The 21,629-nt window shown below is 39.7% G+C and overlaps 1 protein-coding gene across 1 annotated transcript in view; it reads left to right on the top strand.

The window, feature by feature from the left end:
* Positions 1-525: 525 nt before the first annotated feature.
* The window catches only part of LOC134656073 (probable ATP-dependent RNA helicase spindle-E), a 42,620-nt gene continuing 21,516 nt past the window's right edge, over positions 526-21,629 (top strand). The window contains exons 1-18 of the mRNA XM_063511591.1: positions 526-791; positions 952-1,146; positions 1,351-1,572; positions 1,778-1,853; positions 3,018-3,310; positions 3,670-3,887; positions 4,955-5,130; positions 6,502-6,665; positions 7,538-7,705; positions 9,258-9,420; positions 10,123-10,250; positions 16,279-16,485; positions 17,740-17,850; positions 19,998-20,116; positions 20,149-20,265; positions 20,447-20,572; positions 20,745-20,870; positions 21,043-21,168. Coding sequence (XP_063367661.1) covers positions 579-791; positions 952-1,146; positions 1,351-1,572; positions 1,778-1,853; positions 3,018-3,310; positions 3,670-3,887; positions 4,955-5,130; positions 6,502-6,665; positions 7,538-7,705; positions 9,258-9,420; positions 10,123-10,250; positions 16,279-16,485; positions 17,740-17,850; positions 19,998-20,116; positions 20,149-20,265; positions 20,447-20,572; positions 20,745-20,870; positions 21,043-21,168 — 2,948 coding nt within the window. The 5' untranslated portion in view covers positions 526-578. The remainder of the gene's footprint in view (positions 792-951; positions 1,147-1,350; positions 1,573-1,777; positions 1,854-3,017; positions 3,311-3,669; positions 3,888-4,954; positions 5,131-6,501; positions 6,666-7,537; positions 7,706-9,257; positions 9,421-10,122; positions 10,251-16,278; positions 16,486-17,739; positions 17,851-19,997; positions 20,117-20,148; positions 20,266-20,446; positions 20,573-20,744; positions 20,871-21,042; positions 21,169-21,629) is intronic.

A 21,629-nucleotide genomic window follows, 5' to 3' on the forward strand; every position in this document is an offset into this window, starting at 1 on the left:
GAAAATAAATATATTACATACCATGTACATACCACTTCGCGAATTAAATTGAACAATACAAATAGTTGAGGGTAGTTGAATATCTTTTATTTACAAATAGAACGTTCACATTAAGCCATAACACACTACCGCACCGCAGCGACGTCACGGTGCGCCGCACCCATAAGTGAGAATGAGAAAAATAAATCTTTTTCTCGCTCTTACTTATGGATACGGCGCATCGTGATTTTGAACGGTGCGGTAGTGTGTTATAGCTTTTACGACAGTTTTTTTGTTGTTATTTTTCTTCAAATGTTTACAAACAAATTAGATTAGGAACGCAGCCATAAAACAAAAACAAAAAGCGCGCAGTGTGCAGTGATGGTGCAGTGTGACATTCTGTCTTTCTCATTTGCATTTGTCAGCATTCTGCATTCTGTTTTGCTTAATTTGCTTTGCTTTCACAACAACCGCAACAACGATCGCATCTCATGCGACCCAGTACTTTTTGTGTTAAATTGTATTGTTGTGTGTACAAATACTTGATCTTGTTTACTGTATATGATCAGTAACCAGAGTTTTACGATAAAACGGGAAAAATGGACGAATTAAGGTCGTTTTTCAACGACCCTCGTCCATCGCAGTCCAACGTGGTAAAACTTAAAGGACCCTTAACTGCCGGTTTTCGAATCACGAAAGAAGACACGCTAAATGAGCTGAACAGACGAGAAGATCATCGGCATTCAGTTATTTTGAGCGGCACTGATTACGCCCGTGAAGTTAAAGAACGGGAGATCGCAGCTTATTTGAAGGTATGCTTTTGTTATGTTTTATAATTTTGTCACCTTTGTAATTTGTTATCAACACAATACATGGTCAACCTAGAGTAAATTGTTTAGAAGTATTAGTACAGTATACACAATGTTCTTTTTATGTCCTACTATAAGATTGTATGTAAATGTTATCCAACAGAATGAAACTGAACGTGATCGCTGGGACAGCGTGTCCGACCGACTGGAGTCTTTGGAGCATCTGTCCTCACTGGGAACTTCTCTGCCAAATATTGGAGAGCTGACGGAGGAAGCCATGACTGAAGTGTACAGCAAGTACTCATTCCAAATGAAAGAAGACACCAACAATTTATCCATCAACAGCTCTAAAACTGATGTAAATATTGAATTTAGAACTTCTTACCATACATTTTGAAATTGTAAACTAATTTTTTAACTTTTTATAATAAAAATGTACCTTTCTTCTCAAGCTTAAGATTGCTTAAATTGATACTATGTTTCTGTTGCCTTGGTGTTTCCTGATAGTCTGAATACCAATATTTTAGCTATTACAATTATTCTAGTTTTTGTTTACTTACAGATTTTAGATCGTATCAGAGGGTTCCCTGTTGTAATCATAGAAGGGCCCACAGGCTGCGGTAAGACCACACAAGTGCCGCAGTGGATCCTGGATGACTGCCACAAGCACCGCCGGGCTTGCAAGATCATAGTCACGCAGCCGAGGAGGATCGCTGCCATGTCCATAGCTAAAAGAGTTGCGCAGGAGAGGGGATGGGACGTTGGGGGGCTTGTTGGTTATCAGGTAAGATCACTTTTTAATTAATAGCCAATAACATGTTGTGAACATTTCCTAATATAATTACTTATTAATTATTCGAGCAATAATTTACTTATTATTTTAGCATAAGATATTAATTGCAGACAAAAGCCTTAGAAAATACAAGGGCTAAAGAGACTACTGGGAACTGGCATCATTATATGGTAATAATAAATATAATGTTTCACAGGTTGGACTAGAGAACAGGACATCTAATGACACAAGGATTCATTATGTGACAACAGGAGTATTATTGCAGAAATTGGGTATGATTTGACACTTCAATTAGAGCACTGTTACATATTATTGACTTAGTCTACCAAAGTGATCTTAAACTCGTAAAATCCAATATGTATTACAATGTACACTCTTTTTAGGGTTCCGTAGCCAAATGGCAAAAAACGGAACCCTTATGGATTTGTCATGTCTGTTTGTCTGTCTGTCCGTCTGTCTGTCCGTCCGTCCGTATGTCACAGCCACTTTTTTCCGAAACTATAAGAACTATACTGTTGAAACTTGGTAAGTAGATGTATTCTGTGAACCGCATTAAGATTCTCACACAAAAATAGAAAAAAAAAACAATAAATTTTGGGGGTTCCCCATACATAGAACTGAAACTCAAAAATCTTTTTTTCATCAAACCCATACGTGTGGGGTATCTATATGGATAGGTCTTCAAAAATGATGTTGAGGTTTCTAATTTAATTTTTTCCTAAACTGAATAGTTTGCGCGAGAGACACTTCCAAAGTGGTAAAATGTGTGTCCCCCGCCCCTGTAACTTCTAAAATAAGAGAATGATAAAACTAAAAAAAATATATGATGTACATTACCATGCAACCTTCCACCGAAAATTGGTTTGAACGAGATCTAGTAAGTAGTTTTTTTTAATACGTCAAAATCCCCTAAATACGGAACCCTTCATGGGCGAGTCCGACTCGCACTTGGCCGCTTTTTTCAATCTAATAAGTACCTTTCATAAACCAAATTAAGTAGCATTTTATGTGTCCTTGCTTTCTCAAACAAACAATATTCATACCATTTCAACAATGTTCAAATAAAAATTAGGTAAATTCTGTAGTGGACCTTACAAGGTTAAAATTCAACTGTGAACTTAAATTAGTTTGTATTTATCATTAGAAGCTGTACCTGTCATATTATTAATCACTACATAGTATAAAACAAAGTCGCTTCCCGCTGTCTGTCTGTATGTATGCTTAGATCTTTAAAACTATGGATTTTGATGCGTTCTTTTTTTAATAAATAAGTTAGAGTGATTCAAGAGGAAGATTTATGTATAATTTGTTAACCTGTGCGAAGCCAGGGCGGGTCGCTAGTCTTAATAAATATCCACCCATATTACCATTATACCAAAGAAATGTGAAAATGCTGATACTTTACTACATCTTTCACTTAAAAACTAAAATTTCAGTCAATGCCAAAACAATGAATGAATACACCCACATAATACTGGACGAGGTCCACGAGCGTGGTCAGGACATGGACTTCCTCTTACTGGTTGCCAAGAAACTTCTATACACAGTGTCACCTACGGTGAAAGTGATACTGATGTCGGCCACATTCCAAACGCAGAAGTTTGCTGACTACTTTATGATCCCCACGCCGAGGGGGCAGCACATGGCTTCTTGTATACAAGTGAACAAGAAAGATCCGATGTTCATTGTGAAAACGTTTTACTTGGAGCAGCTGACTAAATTTAGTTCGGTGAGTAATTGATATTAACAAGGGTTTTCTTAGAGAGCTGTAAGTTGAAGATTATTTGACATGTTTCACTCCATAACTAGAAGCTTCAACGAGAGCACGCATTGGCGGACCGAGAGACTGCGGGTGCGGGCTGCAGCTCCACGACTCTCGTTGAAGCTACTCGTTATGGAGCGAAAAATATTGAACAATCTTCGCCTTAAAAATATGTGACTGATCTATTTTAATGTTATGTTACTTGAAGGGTAAAAGTACAATAACTTTCAATACACATGCAAAGCCATTCAATAAAAGCATCTGTTGATACATTCACCGCTAAATCGAGTCTTTGCAAAATCTGCTAAACATCTTTACAATTTCAGCTCGTCGAAGCCTGCATGCCCAAAGCCCACGAACCAACCATCATCACCGAGATGTACCATCTTGTAGTGAAGCTGGTCAATGCATTCGAGCAGATTGACGTGACAGAGGACAAGATCACCGACCGGTCGGAGGCTGACCTGCCTTCTGTGTTGATATTCCTACCGGGAATAAATGAGATTGAGGAGCAGTATAACGCATTAACAGACCTGCAATTGAGGTAAATCAATGTCAAATGCTATGAGGACTTTGATTGATGATGAATTTGGAAATAAAAAAAGCGGCCAAGTGCGAGTCGGACTCGCCCATGAAGGGTTCCGTATTTAGGCGATTTATGACGTATTAAAAAAAAACTACTTACTAGATCTCGTTCAAACCAATTTTCGGTGGAAGTTTACACGGTAATGTACATCATATATTTTTTTTAGTTTTATCATTCTGTTATTTTAGAAGTTACAGGGGGGGGACACACATTTTACCACTTTGGAAGTGTCTCTCGCGCAAACTATTCAGTTTAGAAAAAAATGATATTAGAAACCTCAATATCATTTTTGAAGACCTATCCATAGATACCCCACACGTATAGGTTTGATGAAAAAAAAAAATTTGAGTTTCAGTTCTAAGTATAGGGAACCCCAAAAATTTATTGTTTTTTTTTTCTATTTTTGTGTGAAAATCTTAATGCGGTTCACAGAATACATCTACTTACCAAGTTTCAACAGTATAGTTCTTATAGTTTCGGAGAAAAGTGACTGTGACATACACGGACAGACGGACAGACAGACAGACAGACATGACGAATCTATAAGGGTTCCGTTTTTTGCCATTTGGCTACGGAACCCTGAAGAATATCACCATGTCACTAAACTAAAAGAATATAAAAGATGTATAAAACTAAGAAGCCTACAGAACCAAAACAAATATTGTTTACCCAAATATAATAACATATATGGCACTAGGCTGTATACATATATATTGCCTAAAATATTAAATGATTTACCAGAAGATGCTAGAGCAAAATATGTAAACGGGAAAAATATAAAAAAAGTTATTAAAATGCACTTGTTGCAATCTAACGACCTTAGTTACATATAATAATAATTTTAGTTATTATAAGATAGATATATGTATCATGATTTCTTTTTCTTGAACTCCCCATCGGCACACAAACCTCCTCAAGGTTTTGCCCACGATGGGTCCTGTAATATTAACATGCATGTAACTTGTATTATTCAATAAATTAAAAAAAAAAAAAGGATTAAAGAGCCTTTTTTATTTTATAACCAGGAAGAAAATATCCCCGGAATGTCCCCGCTACAACTGGTGGGTGCTGCCGCTGCACTCCACCATCACGGCCGACGAGCAGGTCCGCGTGTTCCAACGCGCGCCGCCCGGCCACCGCAAGATCATCCTCGCCACTAACATCGCCGAGAGCTCCATCACCGTGCCCGACATCAAATATGGTACAGTACTACCGTCAACACAAATTAAAAAAAAAAAAAAAATTGTTTAATCTAAAGCAATCGCGTGACAGAAAAGCGACTATACTGGTATTATTCTTATTTGCGTCTTTTGACACATTATGACTGACGTATATAGAGATGTAACTAACCCAAATCATAGAGAAATAAAGACAAGAGTGCTCACTCCATACATCAGTTCAGACTATTAATTTTAGTGTCTACATCTAGCATCGAGTAGCGGAACTATCAGTACTGCTACTTGACAATAGATGTAGCACCAACCGGAAAGTCTTATCTCAACAGCATAAGACTTTCCGGTCGGTGGCGACATCTATTGTCAAGTAGCAGTACTGATAGTTCCGCTACTCGATGCTAGATGCTAATAGTCTTTTTGGTACTAAAACTGATGTATGGAGTGAGCACTCTATGTATTTTTTCTCTATGCGTCAACACAAATTTAAAATTTAAAAAAATATTGTTTAATCTAAAGCAATCGCGTGACAGAAAAGCGACTATACTGGTATTATTCTTATTTGCCTCTTTTGACACATTATGACTGACGTATATAGAGATGTAACTAACCCAAATCGATTGTGCGCACCCGAGCGATTACGATTGGATGGCACCTAGACTGAGGTATCGAATTGTGACGTTTAATGAATTTTTATTTGAGATTTAAATAAAGCTAGAATTATATGGTTAATAAATAATAGTAAGACGATATAATAAATTTAATAATCATTTGTTATAAATATCGAATAACTATTGTATTATGAATGATTTATAACAACATTTACCTAGATTTAATAATGATTAAAAAGTTGACGTGTAAAATGTATATTTTATGAATAAAACATTGAATTGAATTGAATTGTCGCGACCTAAAATGAAAAATTTATATCGATTTACTTAGACGACTACCGATTCATAACGATTCATAACGGTGGTGTCCGGCCAACCCTAAATTTAAAAAAAAAAGACGTAAAACGTAAACGTTCGCAGTGCAAGTATCTTCCTTTGTAATTTCGGTGTGCAAGATATTTTACGTTCTATTGCTATTGTCAGTGTCATGTGTCAAATGACGCAAATAGGACTGCACAAGGTATAGCTATCGATTTATTTGTCATTCGTAAATAATTAGTTTGTCGCTGCTAACTTCTCTTAGCCAGCTGAATAAAGCAATAATTTTGCATACCTTTTCTCTGAAGCTTAGAAAAAATTTAGAACAGCTAATATGAGCTACATAACTATGAGAATACCGTTGCGTTGTAGGTGATATGTGTCGTTTCCTGCGTAGTGATTTTACTAAAGTAATAAATATGCCACTCAAATGCATTATTTATAGGACTAATAAAACAATACTTTCCACAGTGATCGACTTCTGCCTGATGAAAATCTTAGTAGCGGATTCGGCGACCAACTTCTCAACTCTGAGCCTGACCTGGGCGTCTAAGAGCAACTGCGAGCAACGTGCCGGTCGCGCGGGCCGTGTGCGTGACGGCCGCGTGTACCGTCTCGTGCCCGCCAAGTTCTATGTGAGTACTGTTGTGATGATACTATACCTCTCACGTCGAATAATTGTCTCTATGACGATTCCTTCAAGTCTCTTTTGGTTGGTAAAAAATTATTGAATGAATATGTGTAATGTGTGTGTGCGTAATTAGTTGTAAAAAGAGCAGTGGTGAATTTTCCACATTGTTTTGTTCCACTTTCCTGTGCGTACAACTAGCCGGTCAGCTTTGCAATACATCTGCTACGGACGATGGCGTCGCTAACTTGAGAGTCTCAATTCAGCGATGCCTCAACTTGAGACCCGATACCCACAGACCACTGTGTTTATTCGTACGCACGGCGACGTCAGCGTAGGAGGAAATCAGGCCTAAAGTGGACTTAGGGTGGGTTGCACCAAACTGTTTGTAATCTTTAAAGAGTTTAAATTTTATTGTATGGAAAGTTTCATAGTAAACCGCCGCGGCGCGCTGGGTGTTATTGATCAGTCTGTCAAGTGCGGATGGTGCAACTGGCAACTCCTCTTTCTTTCTGACATAGTATGCACTCTTTAAAATGACTCGTTAGCATACGAAATCAAATCAAATCTCATAATTTCATAATTTTCTTGTATTTAAAATAAATTATTTTACACCATGCATGAAATAAAGCACCAGATAATTATTAGAAAAACATAGATAGCAGTTATTTTTCAGCACAAGTCTGATTTAATAAAACGGATAGAAATATAAAAAGTTAGTTGACCGTGACGTCATGATGTAATGTTTCATATAAATTCCATAATAGCAAATCGTTTTGACAGTTCTAAAAAAGAAACTGATTTGACTAGTAGGAAAATACCCTATTCTGGCTATTTATTCTATGAATATACTGGTTCTAATATATTGTTTGTGTTCAGGACAAGTTCCAACAAGACAGCCCGCCGGAGATCGTCCGCTGCCCGCTGGAGCGGCTGGTGCTGCTGGCCAAGATGCTGGACATGGGCCCGCCCAGCGACGTGCTCGCGCTCGCCATGGACCCGCCCGAGATGTCCAACATACAGCGCACCATGCTAGTGCTCAAGGAGGTAGGACCCTGGAAGACCTTAAACTGATCCCGGGACTGGGCAGTCAACATGAAAAAATGTTCAATGGCTGGAAAGTGCAAGGGTCAAAATGTCCATACCGACTGGCTGTCTATGTGGTAAAAAGTATGAACGTTGTAATGCCTTAGTGTCAAAATGTACATATAATTGTTGTCACAATGGTCTAGTGACAAATGGTACACATCATAAAATGCAAGTACAACAAATGGGGTAGTGCTCAAGGAGGTAGGACCCTGGAAGACCTTAAACTGCCCCAAAGGATAACATTTGTTGTTAAAGATTCACCTTGAAGACAAATCTTGTTCAGAAGTTTTCACCTTTTGTCTAGAAATTCATTTGTTCGGTGGTGTCGCTGGAACCTAGACTAACTACTTCAAGTTCAAAAATCACAATAAAACCCGCGATTTAATTTATGTGATTGTGATTTAGGTACTTTACCAAGCTGGGCTCGACAAGAAGGTTGGAACCCCTCTGTTAGGAATTTGACTTTAAATCCTTCACATTATTTTCATGGCAGGATCATGTAATGGAAGACCCTACAGGATAATATTGGTTAACGATTCACCTTAACAAGACAAATCTTGTTCAAGAGAAGTTTTCACCTTTTTTCTAGAAATTCATTTGTTCGGTGTTTGTTGTCGCTGGTACCTTAACTACCTACTTCAAGGATACTTAAAAAAATCGCCAAAAAAACCCCGCGATAATAATTATGTGATTGTGATTAAGTACTTTATACCAAGCTGGGCTCGACAAAAAAGGATCATGTAATGGAAGACCCTACAGGATAATATTGGTTAACGATTCACCTTAACAAAACAAATCCAGTTCAGGAGAAGTTTTCACCTTTTTTTCCAAAAATCATTTGTTTGGTGTTGTCGCTGGAACCTAAACTAACTACTTCAAGGTTACTTCAAATCCAAACCGCGCGATTTAATTTATGTGATTTTGATTACCGTACCAAGCTGGGCTCGACAAAAAAGGTAGGAGCCCCTGTTAGGAACTTGACTTTAAATTTGGAATCCTTCACATTTTTTTCATTCTTTCATTTAAGAGCCAACAGGAGTGGTCATTTCTCCATACAAACGTACTCGACTGTTTCCTCCGTGGGGTTTGAAGCTAGAGCAATGATTTTTTCAACACATATTAATATTGTCAATATCTGTGTCGGACCGTTTTGCTTTTTTTGATATTTTTGTTTTTTAAGGCGCTAGAGCTCTTTAAAAATGGCCAAAATGGCCTAATTGATTATGCCGCAATGAGAGGCGTGGTATTCCAAACTGATATCAATTAGCCATAAAAGAAAAACGGTCCGACACATAATTTCATAATCATTTAGATTTCCAAATTTGGTTACGATTGGTTAAGTGTTGGAGGAGGAAACAGTCGAGTACAAAACCTCGATTTTCGAGAAATTTACGCAGGATTTTTCGCCTTGTCCTTATCGCACTAGTTTTAGGAGCCGCTTCCGTTAGCGAAACGGGTATATTAACCTAAAATATTTAAATCTCAGCTCCTGTTTCGTCTTAACATCTAGATCGGAGCCCTAAAGAAGACAGTGGACGGCGAGTGGTCGTCTTCAGACGGCGAGCTCACGTACATGGGCCGCATCATGGCGCGCCTGCCGCTCGACGTCAAGGTCTCCAAGATCATCATACTGGGCCACATCTTCGGGTGTTTGGATGACAGCATCATTATGGGTATTTACCTTTCCCTCCATTAGGCAATGATTTGGGTTGGGTGCTAGCAGGAGCTTTATACTTTTTTTTTTAAGAAGAAGATCTATTTATTGCCACAACAGCGAATACAGAACACACAATATAAAAAAAGAAGTTACTTAACCTATAAACATTAACCTATAAACGTACAGCTGCGATCGTGGCCCACAATAAATTGACTCGCCGGAAGATCAGCGCCGACTCTTGGGTCAGCATTATGCTGAGGCGAGCCCATTTCGTGGTAAACAATATGTAATTATGAATTTCTAACCTTTATCATGTTACTTCTGTATGTTTAACTAGTTTATCACGAAAAATAAATGATTTATGATTTAGGTATACCTATTATCTAAAATCTCGTCTGCATAATGCTGTCAGCATGAGTGACACTGCAGCGCTGTTTTTCAGCCCAGACCAGGTTACCAATTAAAATAAATTAACTTTCTAAACGGCGATCACGTTAATCACTACATAGTATAAAACAAAGTCGCTTTCCGCTGTCTGTCTGTCCCTATGCATGCTTAGATCTTTAAAACTACGCAACGGATTTTATTGCGGTTTTTTTAAATAGATAGATTCAAGAGGAAGGTTTATGTATAATTTGTTAACCCGTGCGAAGCCGGGGCGGGTCGCTAGTGAGTTGATAAATGGTTAATGTATGTTACAATCGTTTGTCTATTTCAGCGGCCGCGTTGTCAGTGAAGAACGTATGTAGCAGCCCGTTCCGCGAGCGCCTGAACGCCTACAACGCCAAACTGACGTGGGCCGATGGCTCCACCAGCGACTGCGTTGCTTACCTGCACATATACAAAGTTCGTATACATTTACATGTAAAACACTAATCTAAAATATCTCGAGCGAAAGAACTCTGTGGCATTTTTTATTTTTCTAGTACGTAAAGCTTTGGATTCCTCCGAAAACGGTGCCGTCATATGACGGCCGTCATATAGCGGCCGCAAAAGACGGCCGTCTTTACGGTGGCGACATGTGGAAAGTACCACGGCGTCATAAGACACCGTCATCCACCAAGGTCAAAGCGGCAAATTTGAAAAATGTAGGCGCGATACGATAACGACCCATAGAAAATTTGAATTTCGCGCCTTTTCCTACTGACAAGATTTGCTTGATCATCTATAATTTACTTGGAGGATGAAATATCATCAGAAGAGGAAAATAATCGTAGTACGGAATCATTTATTCAAATCTCGTGTCATTTATTCCAAAATGGCGTCACCGCTATCTAATAGAGACAAACCAAAGAAAGTCTGCAGCGCTAGATTAAAAGTAGTTTTTAAAAATCAGTATGCGACAACCCCACAGAAAATGGATTAAGTAGTCTTGATACTTGTGAAATTTCTACCATATTTACCGTCTATGAAAAAATTAAGCTGTATGCACAGCTTAATTTTTATGGTAAAATAAATTTCATTCCAACAATAGATGTCACTATTAATATGTAGACATATACTAATATTGATAAATAATATTGGGAGAATGTGACATTTGGCTTCATCAAAATTAATAAGCTTTTGTAATATCCGCGACGGCGGTAAATAGGTACAGAGGGCCTACCGCGAACACCGAAGTTCTCAATATGCGAGCATCTTTCTCTTTTACTCCCATTAAGGCGTAATTAGATTGACAGAGAAATTGCCCGCAATTTGCGAACTAAAGTTTTCGGAAAAACGAAATAAACCATTAAAACAATAAACATATATTAAAAATTAATTTTAGCTTTAACTGGTAGGTACCCATGCCGTGAGCATAAGCATGGAGGTTGTGGGTTCGAGCTCAAAACCCGGCTAGTACCAATGAGTTTCTCGAAATGTTAGAGGAAGTTCATAAGTATGCCTATACCTATTAGGTGTGTTCAATTTGCTGTGAAACCTTTGTCTAAACCAAAATTATATTATCTAAGTAGGTACATATGGTGAAGTATTAAGATGTTTCATTCCACTTACCCGTCATCAACTCCAAATTTTGTAAACATTGTCGTTTTTCAGCTTGAATCGCCTCGTGCTGACTTTTTACAAGTGTAAAATTATTCGTCATGCGGAAAAGTAACTCCCGCACGCCGGTTTTGTAAGGTTTCACCATGTTTATTCCGTTCATCACAAAACACAATGAATATTTAAACGATTTTGACAAACACAAACCATAGTGCATGACGTTTACTGACTGCTTAAAAAACATTGCCATATGTAGTTTTTTAATTCGATGTCAAATTATTGCGCTGCAGACTTTCTTTGGTTTGTCTCTAAAACGTTCACGAAACTATCGACAAGGTCATGACGGCCGTCATCTTACGTTACGTTGACAATCAACGTAACGTAACGCCGTCTAGGAAACCGCGCCATCTTGTTTACATAGACACCGTTCTAGTGACGTCAGTCAACGCTATATAGCGGCCGTAATATGACGGCACCGTTTTCGGAGGAATCCAAAGCTTTATAGGGACCGTGCGCATTGGAGGGTCTGCTATTTTGTTACCTAAAACGAAAATTCATACTTCAAACTGAAATTCATAAATTCATACTTGACACACTTACGACAATTGGTTGGTTCCTACAGTTCACGCACGCTCCCTTGCGCGTTGTGGGTCTGCCATCTTGTGGTCTAAAGTCTAAACCAAAAAATAAACTTGTTTACAGTTCGACTTAATAGGCAGGGCCGTAGTGATGTGCCGCGGTAATATTCCCGTTACCAGTAAGATTCTGTTTGGAAATATTACCGGTATCTTTCCAATCCTACCAGTAAGATTCCCAAAAGGTGGTAAGATACGAGACTAAAAAAAACTAACGAAATACACTTATGTTATTGGTAATTTGCGTAGTTCAATAAGCGTTATGCATAAATCATTATAATCTTTTGTCTCTTTCACTCAAATTTCTTATCTTGTATAGGACAATGGGCCCGAATAGGACAGTTCGGACCTTGGCATGGCTCAGAGTGCACGTATTTCTGTTGTGTTGTGAGTGAAGAATAAACAATGAAACCAAGAAGTAAAGTGTATTGTCATTTTACAGAAAAGACTACAAATAATAAAAAAAGTTACACGTGCAACTTTTGCAGTGTGGTGTATAACTTTGAAAATGCTACCAAGTTTGCATATCATATCATAAAATGTAAAAAATGTCCCGAGGATGTTAAGGCAACATTTAAATATTATGACAAAAAAACATCAAATATGCCTATATTGAGTGACCGTGCGTCTTCCTCGCAAGACATAGTGCCAACTTTGATGGACAGAGACGAACAAGTAAGTAAATTTATATAAGTAAAACAAACACTTTTTAAACTATTCGTCTATTCGTTTTTAGGTATTTTATTGTCCTTTATAGTTGCATTGAACGTAGGTACGAAGAAACGTGTTAATTATTTGTGCACGTGATCTATTTTTCTTTCTGTTCATGTGCACTGTGTCGCCACGTGGTGTATTACAAACAGTGTATTAGGTACATTACATGGTATTTATTTAGCACCCTTAATTCACATCCTTGTCTAGGTCACAGTATATCAAAATATAGCATACCGATTGATGTACCTATGATGTACATGATGTACTTAAGTTAACATTTTTTTTTTCAGATTAATGTACATAGAGCAATCGCAAGGGCAATGTATGTGACCGGCACACCCTTCTCACACTTCGAACACCCACTTTGGAAGGAAGCATTTCATTCGGTCAATCCGTTGTACACTCCACCTTCCAGAAAGACATTGGCTACATCATTATTGAATCAAGAATATTCGGAAGTTCAGAGTGATATAACAAGTAAAATCAATCAGGCCAGTGTTATTCATTTGGCTATTGACGGATGGTCTAACATTAGAAAAGAGTCTATTTTAAATGTTATACTATACGCTCCAAAGCCCTATTTCTACAAATTTATTGAAACAAAAGATAACAGACACACCGCTGACTATTTATGTGAAGAAGTCACCAACGTCATGGAAGAATTTCATGTTTCAAAGTTTGTTGCAATAGTGACGGATAATGCAGCGAACATGGTCAGACTCGGGCACCTTTTGCACCAGAAATATAATCAGACCATATGGGCAGGATGTTTGGCACACACGCTACATTTGCTAGTAGGAGATTTGTTGCAAATCACAAAAGTACGCCAGATGTTTGCAGGCCCAGTAAGAGTTATAAAAACGATCACTCGTTCTCATATTCTTGGTGCAGAGTACCGAAAACTTGCCGAAGAAAGGTCAATCAATACTTCCCTGCAGTTACCAGTCAAGACGAGGTGGGGAAGCTATCTCTCGTGTCTACAAAGTTACATAAAATCAAAGATGATCTTACAAACGATTGTAATAAATGATTCGACAACAACTTTGAGAACTTTCAGAAACAAAATTTTGAATGAGGAGACATGGTCAGAACTACGTTCCCTGGAATCTTTTTTAAGTCCAATAGTCAAATGGATTTTCACTTTAGAAGGTGATTACTACACAGTCCATTTAGTACACAAAGCTTTCAGAGAATTGGATGCATTATTGAATAATCCGCAATCGGTTGATCTTTTAGAAGATAGTTTGCCAGCCTTAACAGAAAAATATGAAGAAAGAAAGAGAAATGCTCAGAAGCCTATCCATTTTGCGGCAACAATATTGGATCCCAAGAGTCAAGGCATGCAATTGACTAATCAAGACAACGTGGACGGATGCGAGGTGATATTTAATATTGGAGGCGAATCAACCAATGTTCTAATGGAATTATCAGATTATAAGACACACAAAGGTATTTGGGAAAAAGACTTCGTGTGGAAATTGGCAGCAACTACGGAACCTGTCACATGGTGGGAAACACTGTTTGCTAACACAGCTTTAGGGCAAATAGCTGTTAAAATATTAACAATCCCTGCAACTTCTGCAGCCGTAGAGAGGTCATTCTCGACATTCTCCAATATTCATTCAAAGAAAAGAAACCGCCTCAAAACGAACAGGGCTGGAAAATTAACATATATTTCACATAACTGGAAGTTAACACACGAATCAACGCCTCCGAAAGTAGCGAGAGCCATAAACCAAAATACAAGTGAAGATTTTTATGAATCAGATTCTACCGATTCTGAAGATGATTTTTCAGATGTCGAAGATGATTGTGAAAATGTCCAAGAAAATGATATTCAATTGGAACAGAATATGTTTACTGACTCTTTAAGTAATGAGACGAATACTAACGAATGAAAATCAAAAAACAAATTTTATTTGCATGATGACAAAAATATAACACTTGAGACATATTTTTAACCCCTAGCACAGATTGATTCTCATTCTTGGTATCCAATGATCTAGTTTAAGAATAACTGATTTATTCGTTTAAGTACCTAATTGAAATGTGATTTTTGCTAAGACTGATTTACTAAAATTACTTGAATTATTTTAGTGTTATTAAAATATTGTGTTAAATGTAAGCCGTAAAATACGTGTTCATATAGGTACAAAATTTTACTGTGATATGTAAACCTACCCAAATTAATACAAATAATTATCATTGTAATTGGACTATGATCGTTGTTGTTTGTTGATTTATATTATATGTATTGTTGTGATTAAACTGATTTTAATACCAATATTTTGTTTTATTTCGGACCTAGCAAAATCTGGAACAAGTAAAAACGAATTGTGTAGAATTTACGAGGCGGTAATATTTCTAGTAGTATTGGTAAGATACCTGGTAATTTTGGGTAAGTTACTGGTAAGATTGGTAATTTACTTTTTGAAAATAGCCCTGCATTTCCTTTTATTATGAATGATGTTAATACTATCCATTTTTAGTATAAACCACGAAAAAACTTTGACTTTCCATTAAAATCCTGAATCTTACCGCATGTTTCCACTTTTTGGTAATATTACCAGTAGCGTTACTGGGAAAATACTCGCTTTGGAAATATTACCGGTAGTTACCCATCACTAGGCAGGGGGCTCATGTGCTGCACTCTACAGTTTAATGCACGCGCTCTACACTTATGTACTAAATTAAAGCGTGTAACTTAGTATTACTATAGAGAAATATAAGTAAAGAAAGAGTGGTAACTCCATACATCAGTTTCCTTACCAAAACGCGAGTTATTTCGTAGTCGACATCTAGCGTCAAGTAGCGGACATCAGTTCTGCTTGTTGACAATAGATGTCGCGGCAAAGTAAAACTTTAATGCTCAACAATTTTCAGCTAATATTATGACTAATGTACTGCACATTATGAAAATGCAATTTTCAGCTAATATTATGACGGATGCACCGGAAGTCTATTTTCAACTCCTGCTTATAATATTAGATGTAAATTGTTTTAGTAGTAGATTTTTCGTCAGTAGCGATATCTTGTGATATCTGGTGTCAAGTAGCAGTACTGATAGTTCCACTCCTTGGCGTTAGACGAACTCGCGTTTTTGTAAGAAAACTGATGTATGGAGTTATCACTCATTCTTTACTTATATTTCTCTATGGTATTACAGAGAAATCCAAACAAATAAACCTTTTTTAGGGTTCCGTACCCAAAGGGTAAAAACGGGACCCTATTACTAAGACTCCGCTGTCCGTCCGTCCGTCCGTCTGTCACCAGGCTGTATCTCACGAACCGTGATAGCTAGACAGTTGAAATTTTCACAGATGATGTATTTCTGTTGCCGCTATAACAACAAATACTAAAAACAGAATAAAATAAAGATTTAAGTGGGGCTCCCATACAACAAACGTGATTTTTGATCGAAGTTAAGCAACGTCGGGCGGGGTCAGTACTTGGATGGGTGACCGTTTTTTGCTTGTTTTTTGTTGATGGTGCGGAACCCTCCGTGCGCGAGTCCGACTCGCACTTGGCCGGTTTTTGTGTAGGTGTGGGACAGACTGCGGCAGCAGCAGTTCTTCAAGCAGAAGGGCAACAGCGAGGCGGTGTGGGCGCGGCGCTTCTACGTGCAGCTGCGGGCGCTGCGCGAGCTGAGCGACATGGTGCGCGAGCTGCGCCACCGGCTCGGCCGCGAGGGCATCGAGGCGGCCAAGGGCTCGCCCTGGGCGCGCAACCATCTCGCCTTCGTGCACAAGGTTACTGGTATTTTTATTATTTTCTTTATTTCTCTTCTTAAGCTTCCGAAAACGGTGCCGTCATATTACGGCCGCTATATAGCGTTGACTGACGTCACTAGAACGTTGTCTATGTAAACAAGATGGCGCGGTTTCCTAGACGGCGTTACGTTACGTTGATTGTCAACGTAACGTAAGATGACGGCCGTCATGACCTTGTCGATAGTTTCGTGAACGTTTTATTAGATAGCGGTGACGCCATTTTGAATAAATGACACGAGATTTGAATAAATGATTCCGTACTACGATTATTTTCCTCTTCTAATGATATTTCATCCTCCAAGTAAATTATAGATGATCAAGCAAATGTTGTTAGTAGGAAAAGGCGCGAAATTAAAATTTTCTATGGGACGTTATCCCATCGCGCCTACATTTTTCAAATTTGCCGCTTTGACCTTGGTGGATGACGGTGTGTTATGTTATGACGCCGTGGTACTTTCCACATGTCGCCACCGTAAAGACGGCCGTCTTTTGCTGCCGCTATATGACGGCCGTCATATGACGGCGCCGTTTTCGGAGGAATCCAAAGCTTTAGGTTAGGGTTTTTTACAATATGGATATAAAATAAAATATAAAAATACTTACAAAAACAATATAAAAAATATATAAACACATTATAAAAAACCTAACCTAGGGTGCCGCCAGTAGCGGGGCAAGGCCCAAGCTACCGGTGGTCAGGGCTGAGAGGAACCGGCGGACTATCCGCGCCGTGTCCAAGATCACCGCTTTCTGCATCTGGCCCTTGATCCAACCACCTAGCGAGAGTCTCTCAAGATGTTGGTCGAGACTCTTCGCTATTAGACCGTTCACTGAAACGACTATCGGGACAATGATCGTCGAATCAACATCCCACATGGCGGTTATCTCGAGATCGAACCCGCGTCTTCAGCTTACGCGGCTAACGTCCTTATACCACTAGACCGACCGGCCATGGCGATACCCGTTCCAAATTCTCTGGTGTATGCTATCTTTGAAAGGCTAGTCGCCTCACTACCTAGACAACCCCCCCCCCCCTCCCCTACTACAAAATCCGATGTTTGCTAATTAATATAGTGTGTCAAAAGACTGTCATTTCAAACATATACAAAAATAATCATACTATCTTTGTCTTACATTAGTACTAGCACCCTAAAGAAAAGGATGAGTATAGTTTTTTTTTGTTCCTATTTACTGACAAATTAGTTTGACCAACTATAACGCTCTTTTTGTCCACAGGTGATACTCGCGGGCGCGTTCTACCCGCAGTACTTCGTGCACGGCTCGCAGAACGAGACGCGCGAGCGAGACGCACTGCGCGAACTAAACGGACTTGACCCGCGCACCACAGTGAGTACTAACTATAGATTAAAAAAAAAACATAAAAGACTTATTGGTGACGAACACAAAACATGTACAGACTTGACTCACTCAGCATGCAACAGCACAGCAACTATAGTCCGTCAACCAAATCTTGTCAGTAGCAATGTAAAGCAAACTAAAGTAGGGCAACACTCAAAGAGCAGTATTGCGCTAAGAAAAGCAGCAATGTATATCGAACCAACAGTTTTTTTTTCCGCTGAGCGCGCCCTGCGTACGTCAATTCAAATTGTCACTCGCGGTTTATTGAAAAAAATTGAAACATGGACGGACAATTTAAAAGAGATGTTAAAACAATGTTAATCAAAATGATGAACAAATTTGAAGATATCAAAAACAACTCCCTAATAAATCCGTAATTCGTAGTGCTTATATTCTCTTTGTTCCCTATCTATGTCTTCTAAGTTTACTAAAATAAAATAAAACAACTGATATTTGGGTGTTTATTTAATTTAAAGGTACCTAAATAAGATAAGGGTCACTTTTCGACTTGGTTGCGTTGTACACGTACATAAACCGCCATAGGTAAGTATTGTCTGAAAAGATACTACCTACTACGAACGCCTTATATTGGGCAAGATTTAATCCTGCAACAAACATGTATGGATTAGGTAGATATTGCGAAAGAACGGCGATATAATCAAGGCTCTTAATACTGTTTAAAAGGTTTACCTTTGTAAATAGTCACAACTGATTGCTGAAAATATTAGACATGTGGGCCTATGGACGGTTTTCAGGACACAATTGATGGTCTTGTTGGATAGATTTAGGCATACGTTTTAATTTTATTTATGCCTTTTAACCCTAAAACAAAAAAACTGAACATAATCTTAAAAGTTCGAAAGAGTTCTTCCAATACTTGTCATAACCTCAATTTTTAGTAATGTTTACCATCAACGAGCATGATTGTACATTGTAGGCCCCTTAGCTTTGCTTATTCTTATTTAATGTATTGGTATTTAATGGTGACAGCAGAAATATCTCTTGAAACAGAAACGATTCAGAATGAAAACCAAATGAAAACAAATAAGGTGACGGCTGTCATTCACGATCCACATTCCACAGATAGAACACAGATGACACGCGTTTTGGAATTATTTGAACACAGTGTTGCTAACCCGCGATTTTTCAAATTTGCCGCCTTTTACTACTGACAAGATTTGGTTGACGGACTTTAAATGTCGTTACTTTCCTACCGTACCCTGACAGAACTTACTGTATGTCACCAGTAAGTTCTGTCAGGGTACGGTAGGAAAGTAACGACATTTAGTTGCTGTTTCAGAGGCAGTTCAATAGAATAAGTTACCATAAAATATATTTTCCATCACAGTAGGTACAGTCGGCCAAAAATGTGGTCTACCACCCTACGGTTGAGATTCGTTTGAACGTCATGAGACAACAAGGTCTATTTCCCCTTGCAATAATATTATGTCAGTGACAATTGTCAACCTTAGCGATCGTTAGATCTCGCAGAAACTTTTGTCAAAACTGGTAGACCACTTTCTTGGCCCACTGTACCACAAAATAATCTGAGTACAACAATTTTTTGTTGTTATCATGTTCCGTCAGGAGATACCAGAAGCAAATTTTGTTAGAAGAAATAGTTTAACAATTTCTACTACGTAGAAGACCTATTAGGGAAAGGGCTTAACCTTTTGGACGTCAATGACCGATATATCCGCACCGTAGGTTCAACGCCAAAGACCGATTAATCGGTCACAGACCACAGAGCAACATAGACCTACATATGCATAAAGTTCAATTTCAGTTTTGACACTTCGGTGACGTGGCGTCAGCGTGACAGCTTATGTGTTTGCACGGCGTCGAAAAGGTTAAGGGTTCAAAGAGTGGCCCAAAACATAACTATTGCAACGAATGTCAAGAAAAAGCCGATCCACCCAGTACTGTCTTCCTTTGCGGACGGCTAGACGGCTACATATTGTCGGGTGACAAGTAAAAGTCACTAACTAACATCATTGAAATTATTGGACAATAAACCGTGTTACAAGTGTAATAAAGTGCATTGTTACTCTAATTTTTTGATAGTACTTAGTGACTTTTACTTGTCACCCGACGATATGCTAGGTATCGACACAAGTATCAATTGTTATCCGCAGGTGTACTTGAAGAATTTCCCCGAGCATCAGCCGGGCCACATCTACGCCGCGGCCATCAGGAACAAGGTGCACGAGCTCATCAAGGAGGAGCCGCGCGTCACCTTCGACAACAACAGCAGGTGACGATAAACTGTCTTATCAGGCGGCCTAGCCAAGGTGACAACTTCCCCGAGCATCAGCCGGGCCACATCTACGCCGCGGCCATCAGGAACAAGGTGCACGAGCTCATCAAGGAGGAGCCGCGCGTCACCTTCGACAACAACAGCAGGTGACGATAAACTGTCTTATCAGTCTTATCAGGCGGCCTAGCCAAGGTGACAACTTCCCCGAGCATCAACCGGGCCACATCTACGCCGCGGCCATCAGGAACAAGGTGCACGAGCTCATCAAGGAGGAGCCGCGCGTCACCTTCGACAACAACAGCAGGTGACGATAAACTGTCGTATCAGGCGGCCTAGCCAAGGTGACAACTTCCCCGACCATCAGCCGGGCCACATCTATGCCGCGGCCATCAGGAACAAGGTGCACGAGCTCATCAGGGAGGAGCCGCGCGTCACCTTCGACAACAACAGCAGGTAAGGATAAACTGTCTTATCAGGCGGCCTAGCCAAGGTGACAACTTCCCCGAGCATCAGCCGGGCCACATCTACGCCGCGGCCATCAGGAACAAGGTGCACGAGCTCATCAAGGAGGAGCCGCGCGTCACCTTCGACAACAACAGCAGGTGACGATAAACTGTCTTATCAGGCGGCCTAGCCAAGGTGACAACTTCCCCGACCATCAGCCGGGCCACATCTACGCCGCGGCCATCAGGAACAAGGCGCACGAGCTCATCAAGGAGGAGCCGCGCGTCACCTTCGACAACAACAGCAGGTGACGATAAACTGTCTTATCAGGCGGCCTAGCCAAGGTGACAACTTCCCCGACCATCAGCCGGGCCACATCTACGCCGCGGCCATCAGGAACAAGGTGCACGAGCTCATCAAGGAGGAGCCGCGCGTCACCTTCGACAACAACAGCAGGTGACGATAAACTGTCTTATCAGGCGGCCTAGCCAAGGTGGCAACTTCCCCGAGCATCAGCCGGGCCACATCTACGCCGCGGCCATCAGGAACAAGGTGCACGAGCTCATCAAGGAGGAGCCGCGCGTCACCTTCGACAACAACAGCAGGTGACGATAAACTGTCTTATCAGAGGGCCTACCGCGAACCACGTTCGACGTGTTACCTCCCTGTCACACTTACGTACGAATTTACAAGTGCGACAGAGAGGCAACACGTCGAACGTGGTTCGCGGTAGGCGCTCAGACCGGCTACATAAATATGCGACTACAGACACAGAGTTGACAGAAGTTAGAGGTAGCGTCGTAAAGATAAAACCACAGATATTTGGGCATTATCTATGGAAAGGGACTTTATTGTCGGTGGCGCTTACGCCGCATCGTTAATAATGGCGTAAGCGCCATCGACAATAAGGTCACTTTTCATAGAGATAACGTCACATTTAATTACACAAACGGGTCAACCGCGATGCGATATAGTTTCACTGTTTTTACCTTAAATTCCGACGTTTCAGCTGAGTTGTATCAGCTGTGGTCACGTTCCAGCAAATGAAACTATATCGCAGTAGACC

Source organism: Cydia amplana, chromosome 17 (assembly GCF_948474715.1).
Source record: "Cydia amplana chromosome 17, ilCydAmpl1.1, whole genome shotgun sequence".
Taxonomy (NCBI): Eukaryota; Metazoa; Arthropoda; class Insecta; order Lepidoptera; family Tortricidae; genus Cydia; species Cydia amplana.